The sequence below is a fragment of the Equus quagga genome, chromosome 1, assembly GCF_021613505.1.
Source record: "Equus quagga isolate Etosha38 chromosome 1, UCLA_HA_Equagga_1.0, whole genome shotgun sequence".
NCBI classification, from domain to species: domain Eukaryota; kingdom Metazoa; phylum Chordata; class Mammalia; order Perissodactyla; family Equidae; genus Equus; species Equus quagga.
In genome coordinates, this window is record NC_060267.1 from 12,163,473 (window position 1) to 12,185,879 (window position 22,407).

Sequence of the window (22,407 nt, forward strand, 5' to 3'; positions counted from 1 at the left end):
ATTACTCGTCCCAGTACCACTGCACCTCCCTCCTGCAACATTCTCACTCCCCAGCCTCAAGAGGTCCCAAAAATCATCTTTTTTGTCTTTTTTCAGAATTGTAGACTTAAACAAATACTTTATTAGTGTATTTAGAAAAGTGGAACTGTAAAGGGAGAGGACTGTGCCCCTCACAAACCCTGGTAACCCAGAGAGGCAGTTGAAAGTTGCATACACAATTTTCTTACATATATCCACACACCTTCTCTGAAGAATCGAAGAAGAAAAGCAAAAGAAGGCCTCGGTGGTGACAGGCATTAGAATGCAGTGGAGTTGGAAAATAGTGCTGTCTCCGGAATCACTTTTCCCACTTGTAGCCCCTTGCTTCAGCAGCTCTCACTTCCTGGCACAGGGTGAGTGGCTGGCCTGGAGGGGTTTGTAACATAGTGTCAGAGGAGGGCGGGTGCCTGGGTGGAAATGTGCAGTGTGTGTACCTGTGTGTGGCTTAGGAAGGCATAATACAGGGTTGTGATCCAAGAAGTGGAGAGATGGAGGGAAAGGTTTTTCTGTGGTAATAAGGCCAAAGGACAGAAGTGGAAACGGGTTGAGAAGGTGGTTCTGGGGAGTAGATGGTTCCATCTCATCTTCTCATGGGTTGGCACGCACATGTACATGGATACGGTGCCAGGCATTGCTGAGCACGCCTCGCAGGTTCCAGATTGGAGCCACGGTGTCTGGCTGCACATTGTAGCTGTCATCTATAGCCTTACAAACAATGTTCAATTCCTTTTGCCCAGCTGGCACAGGAGCTTGCAGCTCCCATAGCCGCCAGGCCCAGGCCTTTCGGGGGCACTGTTCCTCTCCATCCAGCTTAGCCACCTGCCACGTTAGGCCCCCATCCAGAGACACATCCACCCTGATCACAGCCCTTCCACCACCACTCCATGCATAGCCCTTGATAGTCACCTCCCCTGACTCTACCGTCGCCCCATCCTTGGGCTCTGTGATGGCTGACTGGACAGGAAGTTCTTGAATAGATGGAGCTGAGTCAAAATCTACAGTGTCCCAGTCCACAGATGGAGAGAAGCCTTTGTAATCCCGCCGCTGCCAGTGGCTGTAACTTTCCTCTGATGCCACACTCACTTTGCCCAGCCATTTGACATGGCGGGCACCCACCACACCAGGAACCACCACACGCACAGGGAAGCCATGGTCACGAGGCAGAGGCTGCCCATTCATCTCATATGCCAACAAGACTTCAGCTTCAGGGTCCATGGCCCGAGCCAGAGGGATGGATGCTCCGTAGGCAGTCCCTGTGGGATCTGAGTCCAGTCCCTCAAAGCAGACATGGGCCTCAGTTTCACAGAGTTGGTGACCAGCCTGGGCTAACACATCACAGAGCCGTGCCCCAGCCCAGCGTGCAGTGCTAATGGCCCCAATACTCCACTCCAGACCTCTTACTTCTTTGACCTGAGTCATCTCAGAGCGCCGGTTGCCAGCACACTGCAGGGTGACTGTGATCTCATGCTTGGGGAACTGGTACAAGTCATCCAGGGATAGGGACAGTGACTGACCTCCAGGTGGCCCTTCTACATGGAGGCGATAGGTGTCTGGGTCCAGGTTAGGTACAGGCAGATGGTTCCGGGTGAAGAAGATAGGGTTGGGTGTGATATAGTTTTCCGTCAGCAGCTCAGGGGGGGGCTCTGCATTAAAGGGGCGCTGGCTATTGACCTTCAGGGCTGGGTGACGTATAGGATCATCAGCATAAGGGTCAGAGGTCTTCAAGGTGGAGGGCGCCTTGTCTTCAGGGCTCAGCTCCCCGATCTTGTACTGAGCCAGTATCTCACGCACATGGGACTGGTTGTGAACAGCGTAGAGGGCCCAGAAGGGCTCTAGGGGACCCCCAGCTGCCAGCATCAGCTTGGATGGCCCCCCTGGGTGTAGGTCCACAAATTCTGTGACATCAAAGACCTCAGAGCCCAGAGTCACCCAGATCCTAGTCTCAGGGCTGCTGTGGGATCTTACTTCCTCCCTTGTGTATATGCGTGGTAACTCCTGAGCAGCCTGCAGGCAGGGCAGGGATGAGGCAAAAGGGAACAGAAATTAAGAAGAAATCACTCTAGCTCACCCTGACCCAACCCACAAAGTCACGGCCACTGGGAAATGGAGGCAGCAGATTCCATCTCTACTGTGCATGAAGACAGTGTCACTGTGGGCTCTGTGGCAACAGCCCGGGTTGCCACTAGGGGAGCTCACTAGGGCCACCTTGTTCTGACAGTGAAGTCCTTTCCCAACTTACCTTGCACCGGTGGTCATGATAGGCCAATACTGCACCAAGGCCTAGCAGGGTCCCCATGACTCTCCATTCCCTGGTGCTGGAGTTATTACCAGAAAAGGTAAGGCTGGGGCACTGGGGCTGAAATGAATCATTCGTAGAGCAGGCCTGAATGCAGAGCTTTGAGGAGGTGGACTTGAATCTGGAAGAGAGTGAGGTCTTCTTAGCACACCTCTCCTGATCATATGAAAGGGCCATTGAAGGCCTGAGGTATACCTCTCCTGGTTGGCCATTGGTTCCTTCAGTTGGAACTTAGTTTCTCAAGAAAAGGGTGAGACAGGTGGGATCTGGCTTTCGCTTTCCTTCCAGGCCACTATCTCAACTGGCACATAAGATAAGACATCATAGAGACTGGGAGTGGGAGATGTGAGCTAGGAGATAAACCCTAGGATGGGATGGCTTACCTGCAGGCGTGTCGGAATGCTGAGACCACAGCTCTGTGCAGCAGCAGCATTGTGGCAGAACTGTAGGAGGAAGATTTAGGAATCAAGATAAAGACTCCTGGGAGGGGATGATATTAGGGACAGCTTGAGGGAATGGGTGGGAGGAAGACACAGAGGTCAGCAAGGAGCTCGCTGGGCAAATGGGGAGACTTTTTCTGTGGTAATGAGGCCAAAGGATGGGAATAGGGATCCAAATGATTTCTTAGAGAAAACCTGGAGCACTCAGAGACAGACTGTGTTGACAGGATGGAAGGGAATGGAGTGGGGGACGAGTCTTCTGGAATCACCTGTCTCCCATGCTCCACTCTCTACTTTGTCCACTACAGAGAACAGTGTCCGGGGTCAAGGGCCTAAAAGGTAGAAGCCAAATGTCTATTGTCCAGTTGGCCAGTTTATTATTTCTGAAGTCAGCAGAGGACAGCTGAGGGGCAGACTGACTTAAAGAGGGACAAAAGGTGAAAAAGGTAGTGGCAGCCTAATGGGTTGAGATTCTGGAGTCAGGCTGCTTTGGGTTTGGGAAACTGGCTCTGCCATTAACCAGCCATGTTCCCTGGGCAAGATACCAAGCCTCTCTGAACTTGCATCCTCATCTATGAAATGAGATCTACCTAGCAGAGCTGCTGTGGTGAGTAAACAAGTAATACCATTGTTTTTGAAGGCCTTTCAGTCCCCGCCTCTCCCCCTATCCACCCTAAAAAAAAAAAAAAAAGAAAAAAACAACTGAACCGAGCTGGGGACTGGACTCTAACCTGGGGTCTCCACCCATACCTTGTCTATGCCCTTCCAGTGAGCTCAGCAAATGAGGAGTTAATAGCCAGGGTGCCAGAGGATGAGCTAGAGAAGGCAAAAGGTCATTTTTCTGGTCTCCACCCTGCAACAGTGTCTTTCTCCCAACACTGAGCATATCCTTGATGCCCCTGGGGAGGGCCCGAATGGGGAGGGGTGGGAAGAGTCCCAGTTGTGGACAAGATGCTAAAGTGCGGGGCAGGCAGAGAAACAGTCGAGGGAGATAGGAGTAGGAGCAGAGGAGTCTACATTTTACTCCTGGGCCATGGGACCCTCAGTCTCCCTTCCACCTGCCCTCAATCCCAGTAGCCCACTTGAACCTGACAGGAGCGGTGCAGGTAGGGCTGACTTGCAGAGAACTCGGTCAGCCCAAGGTCCCAGGTTTGGGAGGCAGCCTCCTGCAACAAAACAGATGCCATGCCTTTGTGCAGGTGATGCCCCTTCACCCCCCAGGGGGACTTTAGGTAAGAGGATGTGTCCAGCACTGGGCGCAAGCACCCAGTCCCATGCCACTGCCCGGCAGCTGGGACGAGTGTCTTGTAGCCACATCCCGCGCCCCACCCAGGAACCCTCCCGGCAGCGGGAGTGGACGCGGATACTGGCAGTTTGTCAACCTTGAGATTCGGAGCACCAAAGCCCCGCTGTTGCCCGGGTTATCCACCCTTCTCTTCCCTCTCCCCGACCCAGCCCTTACCCGGTTCGGCGTCCGCGCAGCGACTGCCTTACTCGTCCAGCGTCCTGGCGACGGCTGGCTAAGGGGCGGGGCCAGCGCCGTGACGTTGGGCCATAGTAAAGGACCACTCTCGCCCCTCGACTGGTCCCCCAGCCATTGGAGGGCCGCGGGCCGCCTCCAAGCTGCTGTCCCCGCCTCCTCAAGGCCGAGGCAGGCGGGGCGCCACGAGGGCTCGGAGCTAGGACAGGCTAAATTTTTGTTTCCACCCACGCTGGATAAAGAAGGGGACCCTCACTGATGTCCGGAACCGGGAAGTGGAAGGTGACAAGAACTCAAGGTTGGGCTGAGAGGTGGGAAACTTTGAGATGCCCTTGCCCCGCACCTATAGCTGAGACACAAGGTGCGTACAATGGCGGCAGCCTCAGGATCCAGCCCGCTCTCCCAGGGGTGAGCTCCGCCTCTACCGTTTTTGACAAACATCTGTGTTGCAACTACAAACAGCTCTGTTTATCTTTTAGAAAAAAACAAGGTCAAGCGCTCAACTCCCTTATATTTAGGAATGAGAGCAGAAATGAAGCCTAAGTAGTAGTTCAGACTTAGAGATTCCTTGGACTAGTCGAATTTCTCCCCAAATTATGGAAACAACAACACCGAACAGCCATCTTTTTTATTTTGCTTAAATTCACTTTTAAAAAATCGTCATTTAACAAGAGCAATGACATTTAACACCCAAAAGTAGGAGGATTATAATCGCTCATAATCTCAGAGTAAAGGGCACAACAGAAATAGTTTGCTATAACCCTTTTATCATTTGGTTCGGGGCTGAAAACTTGGCATTGGCTGGCTGTAAACCTGTGGCAAACGCATCCACACTGCCCTCTAGAGATCATAAAGTTGAGCTACACCTTATTCAAAATACAACTGAAGATCATCTTTAATTTTGGAAGATCATTTCCCCTCCCTTTCTGCTCTCCTAACCTGAACTTGAGCTTTTACCAGGAATCAAGGAGGCTTGAGGGGAGTACTAAGAGATATACAGAAAGGGGAATTGACAGTGAAAAGGTTATTTTGGCTCTAAAGTTTCTGGAAATAGATTTCCAACTCAATTTGTACAATTAAATCATTGGAGAGACCTGTTGCCCGACCTGTCTTACCAGTCTTAAAAAACAGGCTCAGCCCAAAGATACACAGAACTCAGTTAGGGACTGTCTGAAGCCACGGATAAGACTTCTCACTAATAACAGTGTCACCTTCTTGTATGCATGCACATACTTTACATAATTGACTTTCAAATCGTAACTTTTCTTCACTTTACAGAAGAAACTGAGGCAGAGAGCAGCTAAGTAACTTGATCAAGGCCACAGCTGGTAAGTTGGCAGAGACTAGAATGCCAGTCTGTCTGGCACCAGTCCTCTTTCCTGTCCTTCAGATTCTTTGGAATTTAAAACAACTCCTGCTACCATACCTAATTTTTTCTCGGTATCATTCTCCCCCACCCACCACTTAGACTGTGAGGGACTAAAGGGCTTCAAGTACAGTGGGAAATAAGAGCAGATCGAGGAGAAATTTTCCTCTTGGGGTGGAAGCCACATGATCAAAAATGCTAATGAAGTATTGTTTTTTAACCTTTTTTAGGTCATGGATTCCTCTGAGATACTAATAATTCAATGGACCCTCTCCCTAGAGATATGCACATGAGTTTTTGCATAATACTTAGAAAGATTCACAAATACCACCTCTCCCTCCAATCTCATCAATTGTCTTTCCACAAGGCCACAGACTCCTCCCTATATATACATTCTGTTCAGAGGGCCTAAAAAAATTAGCTAGGGTCAGACATGATGAGCTCTAGTGGCCTGGGAACAGGAGTGATTAAACAGCAATAAAGGGCTATTCTCCAAATTGGGTTATCTCACTATTCAAGAAAAGATTAAAAGGAATAAGGAGGTACCAAGATGCAGGGGAGAGTATGTTTCTGATTCAATAAAACATTATTGAGTGTCCTTTCTTCCAAACTTCTTGTATCAGACAGACATATAGAAAAAAAAAAAAAAAAGAAGTAACACTCCAATACACTTTTCTTTTTTTTTTTCCTTTTTTACTTACATTAAATACATCGGTAAATCAGCAGTCGCATTCTGTTACCACGATTGTTATGTTGGGAGAGGAAGAAAGGGGAAAAAAGGCAAATGCTTTCTTAAAAGCAAAAAAAAAAAAAGGGACACCCCCTCTTAAAAAAAATGATTTGAAGAAAAAAATGAAGAGCTGGGAAATAAAAACTAAGATCCCCAAGCCCAACAGAGCTCAAAGGAAAGCAGACGAGCTGGTAGGAAGTAGAAGGAAGGCAGCAGATAGGCCCAGAAGCTAAGGCCAATCCTGTTCCTAAGGGGGTTGAGGAGGCAAGAAGCTGGAGAAATGGTTTCCCAGCCCCAAGGCAACGAAGCATCTTCACTCCTGCTCCATGGGGAAAGCTGCGCAGAGAAAGAACTCCATTTCTAAGAGACTTAAGAGAGCAGCCATCCTAGTTCTTCCACTGGTAAGAATGCAATGGGTACTGTTAGGGGCTAGTGGGTGCTGGGAAAGGAAGGGAAAAAGGTATGTGTATTTCAGGGCCACAGGAACTAAGGCTGCCCCTGGAAAAGGAAGGGAATTGAGATCTAAGTGGAAGAACCTACACTGGGTCCTTCAGAATCTCAGCTTCATGGATTTCTCAGCTGCTCTGGGACGGAAGGCAGTCTGCAAGCCAAAAGGGCAGAAAGATTCCAATCCTAGGTCACTGGGGCCTTTCCTATCTTACTTCCTCCAATTTTCCCAAAACTCTGGGCTGGAACAAGAAGGAATTTAGAGTTCTCTCTTGCCTTGATGGCTTCCAAAAGACATCCTAAAATACCTAATGAGGGATGTAAAGAGAGGCTAGAGATTTAGGAAGGACCAAAGTCCTCTGGTGATGTGAGACAGCTGTGAGGGACCTTCAGTGCCAGATGTTCCCTGTGCACAGGAACAGCTGTTTTGATATGAGGGGGCCACAAGCAGACCTGTGGTAGAGCCCCTAGTGGTACATGGATTAAACTACTGGTTACATGGGGGATGGGTATGGGGATAAGCATAGACGGACTAAACTGACGATACTAACACAGGAGAAAAGAAATAGAGCATGATGGGAGGTGGGGGACAGAACAGACTGTACAGTGGGAATAAAGATCATACCTATTTACAGGGAAGTAGAAAAGACATGGTAATGGGTGGATCAAACTAAATGTGAACCTGGGAAAGGACAGAAAACTCCTCCCTCTGGTCTGACTCCTCTTTGTTCCCCTACCTTGGCCTGTGCTATCCTGAGACCACTCTCCAGTTGCTTGGTTAATTCCCCAGGAAAGACAAACCTACACCCAAGAGCTAGGTTGGCAAGAATATAGGTTAAGAATCAGAGTTGGAGGAAGCTAGCAGTGGAGATTGGGCTTGAGTAGCTGCCACTGGTCCTGTTCTCTACAGCCCCTCCCAAACCTTATGTATACCTCGGATTCCATTTAAAAAGGTGAGAGGGCAGGTAAATCAATCAAAACCCCCATAAAACAAGTATCCCAACCAAACTACCATCAATTAAAGTGCAAACTGCAGGGAATATAGTGGCTGGGGCTGAGACCATCTAAAGGCCAGAGAGAAAAAAAATGCATATGTATAAATCAGAGGATGGATGACAGAAACTGGTTCCTCCTCCGATTAGATCACAGCAGAGCCAAAGATGCAGGCAACCAGTGAAGATTCTTTGGAGGACTCTGGGGTCCAGAGTCTCCCCCACTATGGGGGAGAAGCTACCTAAGAGGCTGGGTGAGGGGAAACTAGGTCTTGGAAGAGTTCTGGAGTCACAGATGACACTGCATCTCCACCTCCGCCCAGTTAGCTAACAACACAACTCCCAGCTGGTGTCCAAGAGCTTGCCTTCCCATTCTCACCTCTACCTAGAAACATCCTCCACAAGGCCAACTCATGGATACTGCAGTGTTTTCAAATATGGGAAACACCAACCAAATAAAAACAAAAGGGAAATGTTTCCTTACTCCCTCTTGCTCTGAGCCTTACTCTCCCCCAGGGCCCTTAATGTGACTGAACTGGAGACCTCCTTCCTCAGTTCCTGGCTTCACCACCTTCTCCATCCTGGGGAGAGGAGGAAAAGGGGATCAAGAACAGGGATTGACCAAAAGCAGAAGGGGAAGGGGCAGGAGACAAAAATGTTTTCTGAAAAAATGGGGAGGAGGAGGAAAGATAAGTAGGTCACTGTTTTGCACCTATAATACAAAGTGAAGAAAGTTTGTTTTGGAAGGTAAGTCCTGGGGGATCTGACCCCCAAACCCCAGAGTAGGGGTAGGAGGCCAGTGGCAACAGCTGCCTGGTGTTGGTTGCTGAAGCGTTAAAAAGTGCCATGACGGAGCTGTCAGGAGGCAGCCCTTGGGAGCCAGGGCTCAGTGTGCTGTTACCGTAGGGGCTGTGTGCTGAGGGGTGGGGATGGAGGTTATTTCTTAGCTCTCGTGCTAGCTCCATACTTGGTTGCTGCTAGCCACCCCCTCAGTTGCTACAACACTGGCTCTTGTTCTGCTGGGACTGCTCATGGAGATCCACACCCCGGCTTCGGCCTGCTGCACCCCCTGGATTCTGGGGTTCACTCTTTGGCAACTTCTTAGCTAAAGATAAAAAGAGAAAGGAACAAAGTATGGTAGATTTTACTCATCCCCCCAAAAGACTATTGGGTGGGGGAGAATTAGGGAGGAAAGGAGAAATGTGAGAAATTAAAAGAATGTTCTGAAGAGGGGAGGGTTCACTGTTTGTAAACTACATTGAAGTCAGGGAGGTTCAAGCTGTAAACAAAGGATGGAGGTCACAATGGAAAGTTAAGGTACTTCCATACCTAAAGTTTTCACGAGAAGAGACACTCCCATCCATCCTTATGACTTGGGTTAGTGATCTTGCCTAGAGGCAAGGGAAGACAATGAAGACTCAAGGCTGCTGTGACCTTACCTATTGCCAGGAAGAGGTCGTTCACGTTCATAGCTGTCTTGGCTGAAGTCTCCATAAACAATAAACTGTTGTCATCTGCATACGCCTGGGCCTCCTGCAAGGTGTGGGGTATACTGGCACTTAGAATGTAGGGTAGGAACAAGTATTGCCTTTCCACTCCCTTGTAGCACCACCTGGCAATATGCTAGGTTCCCTCCCCTTAATTGTCCCTCTGAGCCAGGTGGCCCTGGACTCATATTTTGATGACGACTCCCTCAAGGATAACTCATGGTTTAGACCACTTAATCCAACAAACAGATGTGAAGAATCTTAATTATGGGGGAGAAGGTAAGTTGGTTGGGGATTTTGGGTTCTGACACTTGAAGAGTCCCTTACCTCAAATTCAATTGCTCCCTCCTTCCTGTTTCACACTGGTACCCCCACAGCTGGTACTCCCCTACCCCTCTGCTCTGGAATTTTCTTCTGACTCCTCTAAAATCTCCTGGCTGTCATTAGGGTCACAGTGTTGCTGTATTTAACTTGGTGCAGAACTGGGGAATGAGATGATGAAAGTCCTCAGATGAGGTTTTCAGAGAGGACAGGTTTGGAAAAAAGAGGTCCCAAACACAGAGAGAGTGTGTTAGAGAGGGACTCTGTAGGCCATCTTACTTCATACTCCACCATGCGCTTGTTGGCCAGGTCAGCTTTGTTCCCTGCCAGGGCAATAACGATGCTAGGACTGGCCTGTCGCTGTAGTTCCTTTACCCATGTCTTTGCTCGAGCGAAGGTTTCCTAGGAAAACATGAGGAAGAGAATGGGTGGGTTGGAATGATTGCCAATCTAGGCCCATTACCTTCAAAACCTAGCCTCAAAACTCACCTCTTCTAGGTGGCCGTCCCTCACTGAAACCACCTGTCTCTGATCATTCATTACCTCTGTCTTCTCAGCACTTGGAAGCATAATTTGTACTCTTATTTTGCTATTTCAAGAACTGGTTTTCTCTTTCCCACCTAATTTAATTCCTATAAATAAAAGCAAGGATAATCTTCTCAGCTCACTTACCTGATTAGTAATGTCATAAACCACAATTGCAGCTTGGGCACCTCTGTAGTACATAGGGGCCAAGCTATGGTATCGCTCCTGCCCAGCTGTGTCCCAGATCTCAAACTTGACTGTTGTGTCATCTAGACAAACAGACTGGGTGAGGAAGGCCGCTATGGATGAGAGAATGAAGGAGAAGAAGTTGTAAGTGGGAGGATGAATGGGAACATCCCACCGCCCTTCAAAATATCTCCACTCTCAGCCTAAGACCACTTATGGCCCAGGCCATTCAGCTACAGGAAAAGGTTTAATGATCTCTTTCTTATATATAGGTCCTGGAACCAGGATTAAGACTGCTCTTAGCTAAGTCCTTCCTACCAGAAGTTTCTCTAGCTAAAGAATGGGGGCACCTCATAAACTATGAGGGATAGAAAGAACTGCCACTTATACCAGAGTCATCCCTTTTCTAACCAAAACAGGAATAAGAGATAATGACAGAGATAATAAGCTTCAGATAAAAGTCACATCAAGAATTGATTAGAAGATTTTAAAGCTTGATGGGAGGTCCCACCATTATCAATATTATTTGGCTGTTACTTTTTCATATAATCTGCTGATCCAAGAACACCACATTTCCAAAGTGACTAGTAAAAGCGAGGAAGGAGTAACATGGGAGTTCTCATAAAAGATTCTTTATTGAATTAGCACACTATTTGGGGGGTAGTGACAGGGAAAAGGCTGCAAAAGTGGGAAAGGTAAATGCTCTTTATCTTTTGTATTTGGTTCCGGCCTGTATTTTACCAGATATGTGCACCAGAATCATCTAAGGAGCTTTTCCAAACATACATGTCTACACTGCCACCAACCTCATTCTACCTCCAATACTAATCCGTAGATTTAAGGTAGAGCCCAAGCATACATCGGATGAAAATGTTCCCCTGGTGATTCCGATGTACATCTTTTTTTTAAAAGATTTTTTTTATTTTTCCTTTTTTTCCCCAAAGACCCCCAGTACATAGTTGTATATATTTTTTTTAGTTGTGGGTCCTTCTAGTTGTGGCATGTGGGATGCTGCCTCAGCATCCTGATGAGTGGTGCCATGTCCGTGCCCAAGATCCGAACAGCAAAACCCTGGGCTGCAGAAGCGGAGTGCGCGAACTCAACTACTCGGCCACGGGGCTGGCCTCTGATGTACATCTTTGATTACGAGTCCCTGCTCCAAACCAATTCTGCTCAAGATGACACTCAAATGAATTCCATTGGGATTAAGATGACAGTGGGAGGAGAAAGACAGGCTGAGATAAAAATTAGTGATTTTCTTGGTGTGCAAAGGTGAACCTTTCTAACTTTCTTCCAGGAAGCAAGAGAATGAACATATATTTGCTTTTGGGCATTATGGCAATTTTTCCTGTTTTATAAAGGATTTCCATTACGAGGAGCTAAGAGGGCCAACTCCAAAATCAGGTCCCTAGATCTCCCTTCAAAAGCCGTACTAAGCATTGAACCTCTTCCTTCCCTGAGGTACTCACCTCCAATGGTGCTCTCTTGGTACTCATGGAACTGCCCTTTGACAAATCGTAACACCAGGCTAGACTTCCCCACTGCAGATTCACCCAGCAGGACCAATTTGAACTGGCATATTTTGCTGGCCTGGGGCTGCCCATTGGGCCTGGCTGTGCTTCTGCTAGTCATGGCTAGATTATCAGAGTGGGAAAGGGTGGAGGGAGGGGGATGCCACAAAGCGGCAAAGGGGGGAGGGGGGAGGGGAGGGGACTTCCAGGCTTCAACAGTCCTGCAAGAAAAAAAGTGGGTAAAATTAAACACAGGGCCATTGCAGCTGCAATCACTTTTTAGAGAAAGGATAGAATCTCTTCATTTCTTTGCTCCTATGAGGACTTAACTCAAAATTATCCCTTTTTTTTTTTTTTTAAAGCTTCAGTGCATGGTTGTGTACCCTAGTTGTTTTTAGTTCTCTATGTGAGCCGTCCCAGTATGACAACTGACAGACAGCTGGTGTGGTTCCACGACCAGGAAAATGAACCTGGGCCACGGCAGTGAGAGCACTGAATCTTAACCACTAGACCACCAGGGCTGGCTCCAAAATCATCTATTTAAAAAATTGTATTAAAAAAAAAAAACATTAAAAGTTTACACCACTGAGAGGGTCCCAGGCAGCTGACACTTAGTGCTAAGAGTGGAGAATAGTAAAATAAGAACTGCCTCTGAGGTAGAGTTTGCCCTACCGTATAATCCCTAACTGCCAAGAGAGCTGAAATGCAAACACTAAAAACTGCGTAAGAGCTTTTAATCTCCCACCAGGTCCCCACCAGCTCTTCAAAAACAGCAAATTGACGAATTTTTAGTGGGCCTGAAGAACACCCAGATCCACGCCCATAAGTACCCTAGATCCCCAGTATCTCCTCGGTATCTTGGTGCTATGCTCCCCCCCTCCCCATTTTTTTCTAGCTTTCAAAATGAGAGATTCACCCCAGAGGTATGGGGTAAGAGTCACTCTTCCTTAGCGTACAGGGGTAGCTCAGTCTTCTTGACATTCCTGAAAAGCTAACCAGGGTCCAATTGCCAGAAAACTTATCTTTTCTCATTTCTTGTCAAAGCTGAGTAGAGAAACAACCAACAGACCACATTCAGTATCAACTCCTTCACTTAGCTCCCGCCACCTCTGCCGTGTGAAAGTCTATTACATCTAAGAGTCAGTAGGCTTGACCTACTCTCAACTTGCAGCTGTCTTCCTGGTGCTTAGGGATTAGATTACCCTCCACACCGAACAGGCCTAACAGCTGTAACCCTCCAAATTAGAGGTGGAGAAAGGTGTACCTTCTAAACACATGCAGGAGTCTCCAGAGGATGTTATGGAGATAAGTCTTCAAGCAATATGTATATGATGAAAGAATAAACTGAACCACCTTTCTGCCTTCCAAGAAGCTATGAAAGCTGGTGGTGGAGGAGACAGAGAAGTTGAGACTTTGAGACTCTAATCATTCAAACCTGAATATATTTCATCATCCTGACTCTGAGGGGAAAGGAACTATGAGATTCAAAGAAGAATTAGCATGTAAAACCTCTCTCCAAAACCTAAGCACTGCTTGGGTTGTACTTTGCTTGTTCAAACTAATCTTTCCTTCTCCAAGGTTAATCCTAGTGACCCCACAAACATCATACTCTATGGCATATATGGTGAAACATTATTTTGTCATTAAAGCAAGTTGCTTTGGAGTCAAATCAGGGTTAAAAATCTCTGCAATCCTAGTAAAAACATAAAAGACAGTAAAATCATAGAGGAGGCAGTGCAGAGGAACAAAGGCCATGGAATCCAATTCACTGGGTTTATTTTAAAGTTGTGCTCACTAGCTGTGAAACTTTGGGCAAGATACTACATCTATGCATTTGTTTCCTCATCTGTAAAATGGGATAACAGCCTTATGAGCACCTACTTCATAAAGTTGTTGTGAGGAATAAATAAGATAATACATACAAAGAACTTAAGTATTTGACAAAAAGTGCTAAATGATCAAGCTACTAATTTCATTATTAATATGACATCAAGAAAATTTCTCTGCTTGAGCCTTACCTTCCACCTTTTTAAAATGGAATAGCTACATCATAGAGTGACTATGACAAGTGAAAGATGTATTTAGCATAGTGCTAATAAATAATAAGATAGATATTGTCATTTAGTGGCCTTGATTCATAGAAAAGATCAGTTTAATATATTAAAGTATATCTCAGTACTAGTTGTTATTAATATATTCCTAAAAAGCAGCCATGATATGAAAGAGGTAGAGGAAAAAACAGAAAAAACAAACGTAAAGAGGAAGTTAACAGAGGAATGAGATAGAAGTGAGAATTTAGAAAAGTCCCAAAGTAGACTACATTAAGGCAGGAATGTAACAAATCACTCTGATCCTACTGGGAATTTTGTAGTCTCCTAGGCCAGAGTCCTAAGAATTCAGATACACATGTGCCATTTTGTGATGAAGTTTTCATTGGTCTATGATGAAATGATAAAAATAAAGATTATATAGCAAGTTTGTCTTAAAGCTAAATTTATTCAATTTAAAAGAACATTCTTTATAACAAGATTTCTAACTTCTCACTTTCTTAGCATCAATTTTCTCTCAAAGGTAAGTACATATATTGCGTGGGAAAACCTCTAAGACCTATTGTTAAGTTAAGGAAAAAAAACAGTTGGGGCCAGCCCAGTGGCATAGTGGTTAAGTTCACACACACCACTTCAGCAGCCTAGGGTTTGCAGGTTTGGATCCTGGGTGCGGACCTAGCACCGCTTGTCAAGCCGTGGTGTGGTGACATCCCACATAAAACAGAGGAAGACTGCCACAGATGCTAGCTCAGCAACAATCCTCCTCAAGCAAAAAGAGGAAGATTGGCCCTGGAAGATTGGCAACAGATGTTAGCTCTGGGCCAATCTTCCTCACCAAAAAAAAAAGAAAAAAAAAGTTAGAGAACCAAACACATGATTGGATCATATTTCTGTAAAACAAAACAAAATCCTACATAGAGAAAGGTATGGAAGGATACACACCTATCTGTTAACAATACCTCTGAGGAGAGTGGGATTGACAAGGGCAGTATGTGAAGGATTCATATTTTTTCATTCTACGTAATTCTTTTTTAACAGGAAATATATATTTTAAAAGTTTTTAAAATAACTTTCTTAACAGCCCAGGGTTCGTCGGTTCAGATCCCGGGTGCAGGCATGGCACTGCTTGGCAAGCCATGCTGTGGCAGGCGTCCCACATATAAAGTAGAGGAAGATGGGCACAGATGTTAGCTCAGGGCCAGTCTTCCTCAGCAAAAAAAAAAAAAAAAGGAGGATTGGCAGTAGTTAGCTCAGGGCTAATCTTCCTCAAAAACAAAACAAACTTTTTAAAATGCTTTTAAAAAATAATATTGTTGATAGGCAGTAGTCAACTTTCTAAATATCGTTATGTGGATCAATAAAAACCCCAAAATTTAAATTAATTGGTTCATGAAATCCAAAATTCTGGGAACCAGTACTGCAAGAATCAGTATTAATTAGCTTCTTAACTACTAGTCATAGTTCTTTAGCTCTTTTCATCCTCAAACCGTTAGAGCAGTGTTTCTCAAACTGTGGGCTGTAACCCAACAGTGACCTTGAAATCACTTGGTGGATCATGATCAGTGTATTAAAAAAAAGAACAAAAAATACCAAGTGTTGCAAATAATATGCATTAAGAATCATTCTTTGTAACAAGATTTCTAACTTCTCACTTTCTTAGCATCAATTTTCTCTCAAAGGTAAATACATATATTGCATGAGAAAACCTCCAAGACCTAATGCTAAGTTAAGGGGAAAAAAAAACAAAGTTGGGACCAGCCCAGTGGCATAGCAGTTAAGTTCGCACACTCTGCTTCAGCAAAGTTTGCACACTTCACTTGTGTATGTATGTACACACACTGAGTCATCACGTAAAATGGTTTTTTAATGAGTTGTGATCAAAAAAAGTTTAAAAAGTAGTGCTTTGGAGAGGCCTGACACTGAAAGATGGGTTGGTAGGGAGGGGAGGAAGTCCAGTCTCTGACCATAGGCTATGGTTACTACTAAAGCACTTCTAGATGAAATTAAGATGAGGGCTGAATATAGCTCTCCAGGGGTCAGAGGATTCTCCAACCTGCTGCTAAAGCAATGGAGCAGTTATGAGAGTGGGAAGGCAAACTAGACAGAGGCGGTGCCAGGCAGTGGCAAGGGCTTTGGAATCGGGCAATCCTGAGTTTTAGTCTCTGCTTCTCCAGTTAATCCCCCGTGATCTTAGGCTACTCACTCCCTTTGCCTTTCTGAGCCTCAGCTAGTCCTTATCTATATGGATCTTGGAGGCGGGGATAGGTCAAAGTAGCAAAGAGCAGAATTTGAATTCAATTGGAAAGTTCTGGGTACATTTAAGAAATCTGTTTCTCTTAGGATTTCTCAGCATTTGTGAAGATGAATTATTTTTGAAAACATATTTATGTGCTACTTCATAAACACTGTTTCATAGGAAAAAAGGATAGGCCATCATAACTCTACACTTTAAAACAGAACACAGATGACACAATAGGGGGAAAAACTACAAATGATAGGCTGATCAAGTTTCCTTTAGTTGACATACATATACTCCTAAGAAACAACAGGAAAAGTGATTAGATTCTTCAACTTACTCCCTCACATTTTTATCTATTCCAAAGCATGTGATTCAAGGGGCAGAACACTAAGCCTCAATGTTGCTACTCTACAATATGAAAACAAGGGAGTTAGAATGGACTGAATTCTCATGGGCAGACACAACACTCTAGGCCTGGGAAAACAGGAGGGAGTTGGGGCAGTGTTAAGATAGGAAAGTCACAGACTCGCTCCGGTTGCAAAGCCCTTGTCACTAACCCCTACAAGATGTAAGTCAAGCCAGAGCCCAGACACGATCAGCAAACCTTCTTGCTACTAAGCAGCCCTGGATTGTCAGATATTAGTAACGACTGGGTTGGAAAAGATTACCTCCCATCCCAATGTGTCACCTCAAGAATATGTCCTATCTTCCCTGTTCACATCAATTGATGAGCTGCCCATCTCTGTGCCTTAATCTTTAATCTCAATGTGTTTATAAGTGTGTCATGTTTTTCACACAATAACTAGACTCTCAAAAGATTAGGGGTACAGAAATGAAAATAATATGTGTAAGAGTCATTTGATTTCTTTCCTATTCTGGTGGTGATTTTTTTGCTAAGAGTTGACTGTGGGCAAATAATTCATTCAAAGGCAAAAATAAACCACAGCCAGTCAAGTTGGTGTAATGATTATTACCTTCAAACCTGAGGCAAAAAAGGGAGGAGGTTATTTTTCCCTTCATCCTTTCCAGTTCAAAAGGGAAGAAATCAGATTTAACTTCTTAGAAGTGGAGCTCCATGACAATGGCTCATCCAATGACAATCAACTAGGGGGGACTGAGGCTTGACCATGGCATCAGCCCACTGGGGAGAGGGAGAGAGAGGATGGAGGGGCAAGTTCTTCAGTGTGGGCGGCTCTCCCAGCAGTATGGGGAAATATAAATAGGAAAGATTTCTTAGCCTGCCATTCCCAGCTAGAGCAAGACTCCATTCCTCAGGCCCCCTTCCACTTGGCAGCTTTGAGTTCCTATGCCAACTACATACAAAGCCACCAGAAGTCTGTCACCTATCAATAGAGACTGAGTGCCAGGTATCTAGCCCCTGGAGTCCAGCCCACTCCCAAATGTCAGCTCTATAACGTCACTTTGCTAGATAAAAGGCAGTCTAGAGGTCTTCTAGTCCAGTCTCTGTATTTTACATGGAGCAAACTGAGGCAAAGTCAACCAACTTGACAGGTTACCTTGGCAACCATAACTCTGAAGTAAGCAGGAGATTATGAACTGAACTCCAAAGAGGGCACCAGGACAGAAACAAGAGCTTAGACTGGACAGAGTTCTGTCTCTATTTAGTTTAAGTAATTATTTCCTTTGGGGCTAAAAACAAGTTAGGAAGATCCAGGTCTTCCCTGGGAACTGGGATCCAGTTCCATGGCCTTCTAACAGAAGGACTCACTCATTACCATGCCTCTCTAGAAGGTCTTGACCAACCCCGACCAGGACAGTTGCAATAGAAGCAATTCAGTGGAAGATGATAGAGAAACTGGTAACTTTTGCAGGATTCAATGGGCCTTGGAATTAATGTAAGAGATCTACTGAGTAGGGAAGATAGGGCAGAAGCTAGTAAATACCTTCAACTCCCCAACTTTGTTTAGACCCAAAATTGCCAGAATCTTGAACTGACAGTTCCACTATTTGGCTCAGCTCTTTCATCGTGTTGACCCAGTGTTAACCAATGAGTCACTGGCTTAAATGAGAGTCCTTCCACTTCTCCCACTTCTCCCTTATATTTCCCCAAGAGGCAAAAAGCATACTTATCTCTTATCAGCATGGCAGTACAAACTCCTTATTATTGACCTAGGAAAGACTGGAATGCCCTTCCCCACTGCCTGCCTAGCAAACTCCTAAAGTATCTTTAAGGCCACCTCAAACGTCACCTTTTCCGTGAAATTGCAAAATTACCCTCTCACTCCAGCAGAATTCATCACTGATTCCTCCGGGCCCCATACTATTAAGACTGTATTTCTATCACAGCATTTATTACATTATATGAGTTAATTGTGTCCGTCTGTTCTGCTAAACTAGCAACTTCTCAGTAAGTGTAACTATTTTTTATGTCATCTTGAATCTCCAGAGCAGAGCACAATGCCTGGTCCCTAAGTAGGTGTTCATTAAATGCTCCCTAAATTAATTAAGACCAAAGCTATCCTGCTTCCCTCCTCCATCTACTCTTCCCCTCCGTGCCATCTGGATAGATTCTTACCCAGTTCCATTTGAGAATGTTTTTCATAGGCCTCAGAGAACCAAATCTCTTCCTTTCTTCTTTGTGATCTCCCTTGGATGGAGGGCCCTCTTGGGACCCAGCCCACAAGGTACTGTTGCAACTCACATGGGCTAACTGCTTTTCCTGTCACCCGTTACTATGCCTCAGATGGCCTAATCACACCGAATATGTGGCCCTCCCACCCTAACACTGAAGCAACTGTGGCTAAAAAACAAAGTTGTCTGAATTTTCAGTTGATGTTAAGTGTTTAAAATACTTTGGGTCGTTATTTCTATTAATTCCTAAACTTGAGAAACAAGTTAAAAAAAAAAAATCATACCACCAGAGCTAAAGGACACTCTGAAAATGTACCCACTGCCTCTAAACAGGAGCTACAGCCTGGCCCAGAAACCTACACACACTGTGCTCACCTGAGTGGCTCCTTGCTCAGCTCAGTTACTGTTTAGTCAATGACTAAATCTTTCATAAAACACTCTTGGGAAGTTGGAGTGTACTGTATATGGATTTAAGACATCCTTCCTCCTAGAGGCCTGTTGCATTTCCTTATTTTAAGTTAACTGTCTCACACTTTGGTTACTTTCCAATCTGAAATGCCTTAGGATTAGAGAGCAGGCTATGCACTTGCTTCTCCTACTCTCTGCCTCCTCAGAAGTCAAATTTATATCAATGCACACAAACAAGCAAACTATAGGAGAGCAGTCCATGTTTGTGGGCAAAGTAAGACTAGATATCAGGCATGACTTTAAGGGTGATGGGAAAATTCTCTTCTCCAAGTATATTTGTATAACTCCAGATCTATGTTTGAAATTCTGTATTGATAATTCCACTCCTTACTCCCTCTTACGAAGCAGAAACTCTTGGAAGAATTAATACTTTAAGTGACTATTTGGTACTAACACCTTAATATGAAGCAATTCCAGATAGGTCTTGAAGGTAGGCTTTGATTAAGGGGAAGGTGGAAAAGACAAAAGGGATGTAAAGAAGAAAGGGATAGGATACCACCAAGATGTAGAAAATGGCACAGCCTAGAAAAGATTAAGCACACATACACACACACCCTACACAATATTTCCAAGACTGGCTTTGCAGGAGAGAAAATAAACGCTCCTGAGGGGACATCGAGGTTTCTGAGGGTACTGTACAAAGGCCGGGCACATTAGAGGGTTTCTAAAGCCAAGAAGGTCAAATTCAATTAATAAGGTAGTAGTATGAAATGTCCCAGCTGTACTGAGGTTTAGAGGAAAACCAATTTCAAATCCAGAGAAACTTCGGAGCTTCTCCTATCACTATAGAGAGACAGATACAGGTGCCCCCTGGAGAATCACCTTCTTCTTTTGGGATAATGAAAGGACGGTCATATAATCTGAACATGCAGAAGGTAGAGGTCTCAAATTCCTCACTTCAGCAGAGATGCCAATAATTCTCCCAAGCAAAATGATTCACCTTAACATTTGTTTCCTGCCCATAAAAGAGAAAAAAGTTTTGGCCATCTATATGGACATTTCCTAGGATACTCAGTGCACAACTGGGGTGCGTGTGTGTGTTCAAGGAGGTGAGAGATAAGCCAGAATAGAGCTCTCTATCGGTTGAATTTGATAGAAGCAAGACAAAATGAACCGTGAAAGGAGCACAATAAATAACAGAGTATCATCCCAGAAGGGAAAACCGTGAAAAGAATGAGAAACCAGAGTTTGGTGAGAACATGAACACAGAATGGCCTTTGGTGGCACATCCCCCAAAGCGAAGCAAGATTATTCCCATCTGCTGTCTCTTATCTCTGACCTTTCTGGATGAAATATAATGAGTGAGGTATATGTGGGAGGATTAACACTTTCTACACTTCTGTACGGCTTGAATATTTAAAAATATGTGAATATTACCTTTGTAATTAAGAAGAAATGTAGTTATAAAATACAGTGGTATAAAAGGGAAAAAGGAGGATGTAAAATAAGAGAAAATGCAATAAGCTCCCATCTCTGGGGGACAAAGAAGGTCAGCAAACCACTAAAAATATATGGGAGGAGGGGACTCCTGTCCCTTGGTTATCCAGCTTCCTTTTCTCTACTCACCCCCTACCCAAGTGCCTCGCTGTTTGACCCAACTTTCTAACAGCACAGAAACCTGGGCACCTAAAGAAATAGACAAAGAACAGAGGTGATGCCAACCTTCTGAATGGAATTTCTCATTCTTCCCCAAATCCCTTCCTTAGTGATATCACCTCATAGTTCCAGGCTTGGTTCCACCCAACCTTCACCTGCCTGGGAAATACCCAAGTCTAAGTCCCACAAAAGTTTCACCAACTGTGGTCAGAAGATCTCTTGATGGCTGGGGATCTCTGAGCCCCTTTGCAGTGCAGATAATGAAATCGCTGACTGCCCACTTCTAAGGTCCGAGATACAGTATCCACTATAGACCATATTATTAAGTGGGAAAGAAACGGACAAACGTCCCTCAAATCCAGGTTCTTAGCCTTTTCACAGGACATGAAACAGTGGGTAAGAGAAACACAGAGACTGCAGCCAAAGTGTAGGGGCTGAGTCTGGAACAGCTAACAGTCACAGAAAAAAAATTTACATTTGTCTTCACTGGCTACCCTGGGAGTACCAAAAAACTTCAAGTCACCACATCTCAACACGAATGCGAACAAAAGAGCGGGTACTCCCAAGACCCGGAGCCTCCAGCCCACCCTTCAGCATTCCCAGAAGCTCCCATAACTGACACCAGGCCCTGCTTCCATTTCCCCAACTACCTCAGCCTTCTAGATCAGGGAAGCTTCCTTCGTTTGCCCCAGTTCTCCCTCACTGAACCCAAACCCCACTCGGCTCAACTCTGGGGCGTAGTTATTTTTATAATAGTCACTTTCCCCGAAAAGAATGCCTCTTACCCAGCTAAGAACCCTTCTCAGGCCCTTCCCATTAGACACCTCAGGGAGCCCCAGCCCAGCTGCCCTCGGGGCCGGGCGTCAGGTCTGACCCCTCCGCACCTCCCGACAAATGGGCTTACCTCACCGCCGCCCCGTCCCTTCCCCAGCTCCTCCCTCTTCGGCGCTGCTCAATGAGGCCTGCCCCTGCCCTCCCACCAGCCCCGGGCCTCCAGCGCCGGCCCCAGCCCGGCCGCCCACAGAACCCGGCCGCCTCCCGGACTCACCAACTTTGGGCTCCCAGCCCGCCCGGCCCCCTCCTCAGCGCCCCCATTAGGCCTGCCGGGGCCCGGCCCCCTTCTCCCCTCTCCAGTGGGCCGCTCTAACCCCTCGCGGAGGCCCAGACCCGCCTCTGCTCTCGGGCCAGGCCGCTCTCCTCTCCCGGGCGCATCCGCCCCTGCCCCTGCGGGCTCCATCAGCCCGGTACCTGGGGCTCCGTCTCCCCCGTCGGGCCCAAGCCTGTGTCGAACAGACAAACAGCTGCGGCTCAACCAAACCCTCCTGCCCCTCCTCCTCCCCCTCGCCCTGGGCGGGGGCCCCAGCCAATAACACGATTACCCGCCTACCACCAAGGGTGGGCTACATGAGCCCTAATCCGCCAATCCTGTGAAGAAAGGCGGGTCTCTTTCGGAGCTGTCACCAACGAATACGAGCAAGGGACTCGACAGGCGGGGCCACAGACCAATAGGGAGAGGGAACCCTTGAAGATGGACGGGATGAGGAGCCATTAAAGAGCGAGCTCCCCGAGAGAGGGGGCGGTACACTGTTGACAGGCGTATATATAAACCAATAAAATCTCGACACCCTCATGACCCCGCCTCTT

At 46.0% G+C, this 22,407-nt stretch overlaps 2 protein-coding genes and 1 long non-coding RNA gene across 11 annotated transcripts; 1 reads left to right on the forward strand and 2 right to left on the reverse strand.

Annotated features, from left to right (window-relative positions):
* Positions 1-98: 98 nt before the first annotated feature.
* Positions 99-4,360, reverse strand: SUOX (sulfite oxidase). 7 transcript variants are annotated; one of them, XM_046656583.1, is made up of 6 exons: positions 4,238-4,341; positions 3,864-3,941; positions 3,402-3,448; positions 2,719-2,778; positions 2,279-2,456; positions 99-2,043 (listed from the first exon to the last, which is right to left on the reverse strand). In XM_046656583.1, the coding sequence occupies exons 4-6, from the start codon at positions 2,766-2,768 to the stop codon at positions 628-630; spliced, it is 1,644 nt and encodes a 547-aa protein (XP_046512539.1). In that variant the 5' UTR covers positions 2,769-2,778; positions 3,402-3,448; positions 3,864-3,941; positions 4,238-4,341; the 3' UTR covers positions 99-627. The 7 variants fall into 7 exon arrangements, with proteins under 7 accessions (XP_046512539.1, XP_046512549.1, XP_046512560.1 ...); XM_046656593.1 differs by lacking the exon at positions 3,402-3,448 and adding an exon at positions 3,526-3,591; XM_046656604.1 differs by lacking the exon at positions 3,402-3,448 and having other exon boundaries at positions 3,869-3,941.
* Positions 4,361-4,528: 168 nt separating this feature from the next.
* Positions 4,529-6,219, forward strand: LOC124237207 (uncharacterized). The gene is made up of 3 exons (XR_006887960.1): positions 4,529-4,663; positions 5,534-5,583; positions 5,852-6,219. It is a non-coding gene; the product is annotated as an uncharacterized LOC124237207 (long non-coding RNA).
* Positions 6,220-6,292: 73 nt separating this feature from the next.
* RAB5B (RAB5B, member RAS oncogene family) lies at positions 6,293-22,035 on the reverse strand. Of its 3 annotated transcripts, XM_046656624.1 has the most exons (7): positions 21,812-21,989; positions 13,085-13,201; positions 11,779-12,041; positions 10,271-10,422; positions 9,878-10,000; positions 9,230-9,323; positions 6,293-8,895 (listed from the first exon to the last, which is right to left on the reverse strand). In XM_046656624.1, the coding sequence occupies exons 1-7, from the start codon at positions 21,856-21,858 to the stop codon at positions 8,780-8,782; spliced, it is 912 nt and encodes a 303-aa protein (XP_046512580.1). In that variant the 5' UTR covers positions 21,859-21,989; the 3' UTR covers positions 6,293-8,779. The 3 variants fall into 3 exon arrangements, with proteins under 3 accessions (XP_046512580.1, XP_046512597.1, XP_046512588.1); XM_046656641.1 differs by lacking the exons at positions 13,085-13,201; positions 21,812-21,989 and adding an exon at positions 22,012-22,035; XM_046656632.1 differs by lacking the exon at positions 13,085-13,201 and having other exon boundaries at positions 21,812-21,985.
* Between the last annotated feature and the right edge of the window lie 372 nt (positions 22,036-22,407).

What these genes read in the sequence shown, in the direction of transcription:
- RAB5B (XM_046656624.1), bottom strand. Translation starts at nt 21,858, where the DNA reads ATGGGGGCGCTGAGGAGGGGGCCGGGCGGGCTGGGAGCCCAAAGTTG. An exon ending in AGCGCATGGTGGAGTATGAA is followed by an intron (nt 9,324 to 9,877) that starts GTAAGATGGCCT and finishes CACACCTTGCAG; the next exon opens with GAGGCCCAGGCGTATGCAGA. An exon ending in CGACCTCTTCCTGGCAATAG is followed by an intron (nt 8,896 to 9,229) that starts GTAAGGTCACAG and finishes TTTTATCTTTAG; the next exon opens with CTAAGAAGTTGCCAAAGAGT.
- SUOX (XM_046656555.1), bottom strand. An exon ending in GCATTCCGACACGCCTGCAG is followed by an intron (nt 2,457 to 2,718) that starts GTAAGCCATCCC and finishes ACTCTCTTCCAG; the next exon opens with ATTCAAGTCCACCTCCTCAA. An exon ending in ATCATGACCACCGGTGCAAG is followed by an intron (nt 2,044 to 2,278) that starts GTAAGTTGGGAA and finishes CCCTGCCTGCAG; the next exon opens with GCTGCTCAGGAGTTACCACG.